This window comes from Misgurnus anguillicaudatus, chromosome 17, assembly GCF_027580225.2.
Source record: "Misgurnus anguillicaudatus chromosome 17, ASM2758022v2, whole genome shotgun sequence".
NCBI lineage: Eukaryota > Metazoa > Chordata > Actinopteri > Cypriniformes > Cobitidae > Misgurnus > Misgurnus anguillicaudatus.
Genome location: NC_073353.2, coordinates 7,168,014 through 7,177,500, shown reverse-complemented (window position 1 = coordinate 7,177,500; position 9,487 = coordinate 7,168,014). Strand labels below are relative to the sequence as shown.

The following is a 9,487-nucleotide window of genomic DNA, read 5'->3' as shown; positions in this document are numbered from 1 at the left end:
TAGAGACTTGAGGTAAGTTTAAAAAAAGAAGAATTAAAGTTTTCTTCTGTTTTCAGCTTATATTTATATAGCTTTTTATAAAAACGAGCAATTCTTTTACGAATTTCATTATCATCAGTTAACATTCTCCCAGACTCAGATCTTAAAGAATACAAAAATCTTTTTTGATGGTACATCCATTTCTTCAATGCTTTGAAAGTGAGACATGACCAAGGGCCCTTGTGCTTTCATCTCTAATAGTTTATTCAGTTTGGATTTTTTTTCTCAGAAATACACCTCGTAAATATCCAATCTACGGTGGATTGTAGCCGTTCTTCCAAATTAATAATATCCATCTCCAAAACTTTCATTGACCTTTCTATATTTCTTGTGAAATTCCTTGTATACTGCTGACTGAACTGCTTAGTTTGGACTTTCCATAGTCCCACCACTGTTGTATTGAACTAAAAGTTGTTTTTGTGTCTCTACAATGTTCCAAAAAACCTCAAAAGCATCTTTAAAATCTTTATCACTTAAAAGTGCATTATTAAAATGCCAATATGCACTTTTTGGCTTTACAAAATTTAAAAATAAAGAGCGCTGAACCATACAATGATCGGCAAAAGTTACATGAGTAATACAACAGTTTCTAAAAACATTTATCTGATGTTTAAAACAATATATCTTATCTAATCTTGCCAAAGACACAATGAAAATGAGATAATGTATACTGTCTAATATTCCCATGAAAATTCCTCCATACACCGTTAAGCTCATGAGTTTAAATTAGTTGTATTAGCCTTTTACGTGATGGCATATGAGGTTCAATGTGATTTCTGTCAATATTCTGTTCAGTACAATTAAAATCACCACTACTACATTTTTGCAAAGCTAAACATAAAGGGGTGGTTTCCAGGACAGGGATTAGTTTAATTAGGAAATATAACGAGTTTTAACAAACATACCTTACTAAAAACATTACTTGTGTGAATTTTGAGGCAAAACCAATGGCACTGGTGTATTTTAAGGGCGGATTCACATTTGGTGCGATTGCCTGGTCCGAACCCGAGTTCGATTGCTCCCCCCTCCCCATGCCCCCCATGGACTGTGTTCACATATTATTTTTGCATCCAAACCGTGGTACGCTTGCATCATCAAGCTGCAGCCGGCGTGCTCTCATGTTGCTTGGCAACCGCTGTAAACGAGGAGACGACAAGCGTGATTGATGGAGAAGGATTGACGAACTGCAAGCAGAGAGATGATTTCTGAATGCCTCCGCAAAAATTGACGTCAGCGGACAGACCGTTTTCATCGAAACGACTTTTGTATGTTTAGGCAGACAGACGAAAGTGCGTTTCTGTATTATTTCTTTGAAAACAAAACCAAAGGTTTAAAAAAATAAGAACAAAAGTCAAGCAAGCATTCTATGCAATTTGTTGTCAAGGTTAGTGCACGCACACAAACACACACGTCTGTTTTGGTGGGACATTCCATATAATACGTAATTAACAGCGGTTCACTTCCGCGATTTGGTACGATTGCGCTCACATTAGCAGCGAACCGATCTGGAGTTCACATGAAACGGACCCCAGACCACCCTTTATAAGCGGACTCGAGTACGTTTCGCGGGTGCGCACCCGAGTTCGGAAGACAGCGTTCACATCATCCAAATGTACCGAACTCTGACGCCAATCGAACCCGGGTGCGCACCAAAAGTGCTAATGTGAAAACGCCCTAAGATATGTCAGTGCAAGTTGTTTGCAGTTTGGACAGCTCTTACATTTTATTCTAATCCCTTTCCGGGAAACTGCCCCAATGTATCTAAAAAGACACTTCTTTCAGCTGATGCAGTTGGAGCATATATTGAAATTTTCAAACACACTAATCTTTAAAATTCTGCCTTTTAGAATTTCTTCCACGTCATAAGAAACCGCGGTAAAATATTTTGATAAAAAGAACAGCAACCCCTGCACTAACTGAATTATTGTGACTCAAAAAAGAGAGCCCCTCCCATTCCATGGCCCAATTAACTGCATTCTGTGTATCACTGTGTCTCTTGAAAAAAACCATCATCAAAATGTTTTAGCTTAACCAACTCATAGATCTCTGCTCTTTTTTTGCTATCCCTTGCTTCATTGACAATCAATCAATCAATCAATCAATCGACCAATCAATCAATCAATCAATCAATCAATCAATTTATTTATATATAGCACTTAAAACAACCATGGTTGACCAAGGTGCTTCACAGGTTTAAAACAACAACAAATTACTACTCATACATTTACAACAATAAAACATACGTAATATGAGATAAAATTACCGGGAAATTAACAAGCCTAACTCGAAGAAAATGCCAAAGAAAAGTAATGAGTTTTTAACAATGATTTAAAGGATTCCAGAGTTTGGCAAGTTCTGATATGGACTGGCAAGTTGTTCCACAAGTTAGGGGCAGCTACACTGAAGGCTCGATCACCTCTGGTTTTTAGTCTGCTTCACGGTACATCCAAAAGGGCAAGATTAGCGGATCTTAGCACTCTAGCCGGGACATTCAGGAATGCAATATTAGTTTTACTCATATTAAAATAAAACAAAAACAAGCCCCATACAACCATAGCAGCTGAGAAAATTAATTGACAAAATAATTGAGTTTCAATTTTAACAAACCACCTTTATGGTGATCAGTGTTTGCATTTCATCAGCTCATTTGCATTTTAACGGCATATTTTTGCTCATACCTACAAAGTGGCAATTTTAACATGATATAATAAATTATCTATATGGTATTTTGAGCTAAAACTTCACATATATAATCTGAGGACACCAAAGATTTATTTGACATCTTAAATTTTTTTTGTGAATGAAAGTCTGGTGTCCCCTTTAAACAAAACATCTATTGAGAGTCTACAATAGATGTGAACCTCAGTACTATTCAGTCATCTCATTTCTTCATAAAATGACAAAGGGTGATGACACTAAACGTGTGACTGCTGTTTTGAATTTGTTATCAGATGAATAATGTGGATTTTGATTTGTATTCAGCTGGCCACATTATATCCAGATACAGAGATGCAGGTGCTGTTATATGCCAGCGAGACACCATTGTTTTCCTTCAGTCCAGAAGAGCTGGGCGTTCATGTACCAGCTTCAGCAAAGTTCTCTGCTGTTAAACAGGATGGAAGTCTGGTACCGCTCTTCAGACTGGATGTGGTGAGTTTAAAATCCACACAAAACATCAACATCCCTTACACTCACAAGTACATGGAAAGAACCTATATGTGAATATATGTGCATATATGAAACCTATATACAGCTTATATGCACATATATGCTGCATATATACAGCATATATGCACATATTTAAAAATATATATGCGCATATATTAAACATATATGCAGCTAATATGCACATATATGCAGCACATATACAACATATATGCACATATATAATAATATATATGCACATATATGAAACCTATATGCAGCTAATATGCACATATATGCTGCACATATACAGCATATATGCACATATATAATAATATATATATGCACATATATGAAACCTATATGCAGCTAATATGCACATATATGCTGCACATATACAGCAGATATGCCCATATATGATAATATATATGCTGCATATATGCAAAATTGAGGTGCATATATGTGCATATACAGGCCATATAGGTCTCCTGTATTGCTTCTTTATATCCACATATGAGCCCTATAAGTTATGTCTCCTATAAAGCAGGATCTGGTCATTTTGTAGCTCATATCTCACTTTGGCAAATGTCATACATGCCCAGCTCATATTTTCTATTATCAAGGCAATAACTAAGAACTAACAAAAAAAAATGCATGAACTTATGTATGTGCAAACACATGAAATTTGTGTCACATGTAATTGGCATTTTATGGAATTTATACACTCTATGAAAGGATGTGTTAATCCTATTTAACACACTATGTGTCATTCCATCTTGATTTTGAGTTAAAATAAAGAAAAGGGACAAGATGTGTTAAAACAACACAAAGTGTGTTGTCACAAAAATAACACAGAGTTGTATTAAGGACAACACATTAGATGTGTTATTTTAACACATTCGTTTTAAGAGTGTATGGTAATTACAGGGAGAAAAGTTATGATGTCTGCATGTTTAAAACATTTTCAAGGTCTGTCTAGGACATGTATAACAAAATGGTTTACAATTTAACAGCTACTGTTTCAAGTTCTTTAACAGCGACAGTAGTGCAGATGGTAGAGTGAGTTGTCTAATGAGCGGAAGGTCGGTTGTTCGAATCCCAGCAGTGGTGCATGGGATTGCATTTTTTTTTGTTATCGGAAGGTTGGATGTTTGAATCCTGGCTCCTGCAGGTGCAGACTCACTGTCATTGGTTGGACCTTTATTTATGTTTAATTTATTAGCAGCTACAGATTTTAAAAATGTTACCAATATATAGGTTAACATATATGTGCATATATGTACATATATGTACATATAATATAGGAAAACGGCCAATTTTATATATGTCACATATATGTAAAATATCAAAACCTATATTGAAACATATATATTTATATATGTTTTTTCCATGTGGGGAAGATATCTGGGCAGTATTACATCATGTACACTGAAAGAACTGCAACAAAACTCCCAGATTGAGTGCTAGTTGCAGTCAGTGATGTATGTTTAGTGCTGAGTTATATCCAACCTGTTTAATAATATTGTTACATGATCTTGTATTACTGTGTGCCAACCACTGACAATGTGGAACTGATCCACCCAGATAGCAATAGATTCTGTATCTACTATGGGCAGATCCACACCAGAGCTGTCGATTTCGGAAAAGTCCCCCACAGAGTCTATTTCTATTTGGGTAGCCAATAACAGTGCTAATAGTATAAATGGAGTTCTCGCATGAATTTATGTTTGAAAATGTTTATTTGCTGTTGCCCTTTGACCACCACGGGTCTTTTAGTTTTTGCAGCTTGTCAATGTTGTGTTGCTCAGTTATGTCCGCTGCTATGACAGGAAACCTTTGTTATGTAGTGTAGTGAGTTTGCCTTAAAACACAAACAAGAGACATTGAGATCAGCAGAGCTTTAGTTTATTACAGTGTTGAATCTCTGAATCTCTTACTTCAGGACAGCTTCTTCAGTGGAAACGCTCAGATTGAAAACGAACACCTGACCGGAGCTTTCAAAATGAGCAAGTGAGTTTGCTGTTTTGAAGTCTTTCTATTCTCTGCTGGGTTATCACTGGATTATTATTGTAGGTATTGTGTTATTGAATTTTCCATAGTTCTTTGGGGGAAAAAAATGATTGAGTTAACCTCTGTATTCTGCCCTGACCAATGCATGAAGTTTAACACTAAATCTTGGATCATCTGAAATTGGCGATTTCAAGGTGAGATCTACGACAAGAATTATTTTTATCATGAAATAAACCTGTAATAATGTTGTTTATCATTCGTATAATTTTTCATTATTCAGACAGCACCACTTGAACAAGCGATAAAGATAGCGATGAACATGTTTGTTCTTCCTAAATTAAATGGTAAGAATTTCTATACACTATAGTATAGACAAACTATACAGAATTTTTTAAAAAACATTTCTGACAATTATTCACTTTAGGATGCGTAAATGCTCTTGTCAAACAAATAAATGATTACCTAGTTGGTATTTTACTTTAAGACAAATGTAAGTTTTATTCTGAATAAGTGTACTTTGTATTTTAGAGAAGCTGAAGGTTGGCTTTGCCTTACCTGTGCTGAGGGACTTCAGTCTGATTAATACTAACATGCTCATTAAAAACGTGAGTGCAGTGTTTGCATTGTCTTTGCTTTTTATAGGTTTATTTAATGCTGACACAATAGAACAGTGTAGACGTTATCAAAACACATTACATCATTGCTGGATTATATTGACATCTGTAAATTTGTTACTGTAAGTGTAGCACCACGAGGTTAGTGTGCTGAAGGAAACAAATGAAGAGTTTGGTTCCAAAACGCAATAAATCCATTTTGACTAATTTCGATAAACATTCTTTTCTAAACCAAGAAAGTGACAAAATGAAAACCACTATTTTCTGATACAAATTTTCACAGAGCATCATCAGGTTTTAATAACATTAAAAATTCAAATCCATAATTTGATTTTCAAAGATTTATTATAAAAAAAAAACAATATGCAATAAATCCATGGCAATTTTTTTTCAAAATGCTATAAATCAGACATGGGGACTTGTGACTTGGTGACTTGGACTCGAGTCGACTCGAGTCGCTATTTTTGTGACTTGTGACTTGACTTGACAAAAAGTAAAATACTTGAGACTTGACTCGGACTTGGAAGTTAAAGACTCGGGACTTGACTTGACTTGAGACACGATGACTTGAATGACTTGAGTGTTAATCACATCATGTTTTCAGTTTGAATATAAAATATATAAATAATTTTAAAAAATAAAGTTGACGCACCTGGAGCGCAGGCTAAGAATGGCGTTGTCATGACTGAATCACGACACTATTATCAGCTCTCGTACCTTACGCACGCCACGCCCACTTAGATCAGATATCAACATGTCAGCCGGAGGGGTACCGAGGGTCGTCGCTTTCGGCTTCAACAAGATGTCAAAAGACGAACAGTGCATTGCAAGACATGCAACATTAAAATCACGGGCAGCCACGTGACAACCTCCAATTTTGTCCGTCATTTGAAGAGCCATAGTAAGTGCTTGTCATTTTTTTAATGTCTGGTTAGTTGGTAGATAGCTAATGTAATAATCGCTAAAGTAGCCATTAACCCTCATCAATGATGAGTCATTATACCGTGTTGGGGACAAATGTGGGCAAAAGAATTTAGATTTTTTTTTAAATACTTCCCTTGATCTGAGCGGTATGAGACTTGGCTACTTTTTCTAAGTTTGTAAGCGTCTTTTGCGCGCTCAAGTTCGTTATTTCAAATGTAGTTGCACGAACGGAAGAGACGCGCACGCGGTACGACGCGCTCGTTTTTCTGGCCGCAGCCTTGAGCATTCAGAGCATTACACAAGTGTGTGTGTGTGTGTGTGTGTGTGTGAGAGAGAGAGAGAGAGAGAGAGAGTGTGTGTGAGTGAGTGAGAGAGAGAGAGAGAGAGAGAGAGAGAGAGAGTTTGTGTGTGTGTGTGTGTGTGTGTGAGAGAGAGAGAGAGAGAGAGAGAGAGTGTGTGTGAGTGAGTTAGAGAGAGAGAGAGAGAGAGAGAGAGAGAGAGAGAGAGAGAGAGAGAGAGAGAGTTTGTGTGTGTGTGTGTGTGTGAGAGAGAGAGAGAGAGAGAGAGAGAGAGAGAGTGTAAACTCTGTTTGAGAGAGAGAGAGAGAGAGAGAGGGAGGTGTTCAGAGAGGAGTCTGTTGGATGTTAAGCTGTTATTTGTTTTATGGACTCAATGTTGAAAATTTCAAACATTTCAAACAAGGTTGGCAGAAGTGAAACATAAATAATTTATGAAGTTACAATTTTGTTTGATTCCATGATGTATTTTACTGAACATGAGTAATTTACAATGCAAATCCAAATTATTGTAATTAACTGTTAGTTACTTACTGTATATCTTGTCTTTTCACTTTATTAAGATCAGATTCTGCAGGTAAAATTACAATAATAAGGTGACTTGACTTGGACTTGACTTGACCTACTACAGGACTTGACTTGACTTGACTTGATATAGCCTGTGACTTGACTTGACTTGCCCAAGACAAAAAATACTTGGGACTTACTTGAGACTTGAAGGTTCAGACTTGAGACTTACTTGAGACTTGCACATGTGTGACTTGGTCCCATCTCTGCTATAAATCTATTGAATCAATGTGCATTCATCTTTGTCATCCATGTTATATTCATTTAGTTGACTACTGACAAGTTGTATACACTGATTAAAAAATATACATTATTGACATCAATCAAAGCACTTACTTTGTCATATTACTAACACTGTCATTGATGCTGTCATCCTTGGGGTGTCGTTGCTGAACTTTTTTGACAGCGATCAGCTGTAAAATGTTTTGGTCCTGCTTGATTTTCGTTTACTTCAAGTAAAATAATGGAAAGTTTTTCATAAGATCCCCTGGGGTCAATGTGTTTGCATGACAGAAGCTTTATGCTGTCGGGAGAACAAGCAACAGTCGGCATTTTTCCTTCACCCGAGTGCCTCTCGCATAAATTATTCAATTTTGATGGCTTACGTTTCTTCCATGCTACAGAAAACCAGCACAGGTTTATCAATGCCATCAAAATTAATCTTTTGTTTTTGTTTGTTTGTTGATCACAAAATACAAATTAGATGAGGAAAACTAGGATTTTGTGTGTATTCAAAGCGCCGCCATCTTTGTTTACAATGCTTGGAATGGTGCGCTGTGATTGTTGAGCGGATTTGTTGCATTCTGCAGAAAAGGAGGACAGGCTTTATCGTGTTTTGGGAAAAAGTGAGAAAAGATGACAGAATTACACGTCGGATATTGGATTTTACGTAAAAATAAGAATTCACTTTTTAATACTCACCAGATATAATACTGATTTTGGCGGTAACTAATAAAAAAGGCGTTTATTGCGTTTTGGAACCAAACCATGTATGTGGTAATGGCTTACTGTTAAACAGTCCTGATGCCATATTGTGACTCTTTCTTTCAGGGATTTGTGATCATTTTGACGGATGTTGAAGCCACACCAAGCAATCTCAGCATTTTATTCTGAGACTAGGCTTAAAGGGTTCGGGTATTGTTTTAAACCAAGTCCTTTGATTGTCTTCAGAACACATTTCTCTGCAGGTGACGTCAGCAGCATGTGCTGTAGTGCTACAATGCTTGTATAATCTAATTGTTTATATCATTTATACATATGGTTTACTAAAATAATAATGAAAAACAAGAATCCTGAAAACTGCCCACTTCCTACTTCATTGGCCTCCATCAGTGCCGGTTAGTAACAGATTATATGTAATCTTCTGGATGACATAATTACATACCAGAAATCAAGTAGTACTTGTTACATGTTATTATATTTTTAATTACTCATAATCAGAGTGCAGTTACTATGTTATTGATCACATACTACATTACAAACATTACATATTTGTTCCCTCTTTTTTCTTTTTAATCTTTAAGTTTATTTGTGAGCTTTAACATACTTTGAGTCTTAAGGTTGTTTTGGAGGATGAGGTTGTTGAATTGCGCACACAGACAACTAGCTACTACACACAATTCAAATTAGTACAGAGCAATTTCAATTTGTAGCTGTGAATAAAGTGGTGTCGAAACTGATCACCAGTAGCGTGTGGAGTGCCACAGGGCTCAGTTTGTGGACCTCTGTTTTTTAGCATGCATGCTACCTCTGGGAGTTATAATTAACAGACGTGTGGCCTCATTTATAAAGCTGCAAAAAAACATGACATTGTTCATATGAATGAAAACGGGTTTTAACGTGGAAAGGTGCTTAGCGCTATGGCAGGGTCTGGGCAGACCTATACAATTTTGC

The 9,487-nt window shown here is 36.3% G+C and overlaps 1 protein-coding gene across 1 annotated transcript in view; it reads left to right on the top strand.

The window, feature by feature from the left end:
• LOC129451882 (bactericidal permeability-increasing protein-like) overlaps positions 1–9,273 on the top strand; it is a 30,005-nt gene extending 20,732 nt beyond the window's left edge. Inside the window, exons 11-16 of the mRNA XM_055215369.2 lie at positions 3,022–3,189; positions 5,126–5,193; positions 5,345–5,387; positions 5,474–5,537; positions 5,722–5,798; positions 8,645–9,273. Coding sequence (XP_055071344.2) covers positions 3,022–3,189; positions 5,126–5,193; positions 5,345–5,387; positions 5,474–5,537; positions 5,722–5,798; positions 8,645–8,707 — 483 coding nt within the window. The 3' untranslated portion in view covers positions 8,708–9,273. The remainder of the gene's footprint in view (positions 1–3,021; positions 3,190–5,125; positions 5,194–5,344; positions 5,388–5,473; positions 5,538–5,721; positions 5,799–8,644) is intronic.
• The last annotated feature ends 214 nt before the right edge of the window (positions 9,274–9,487 follow it).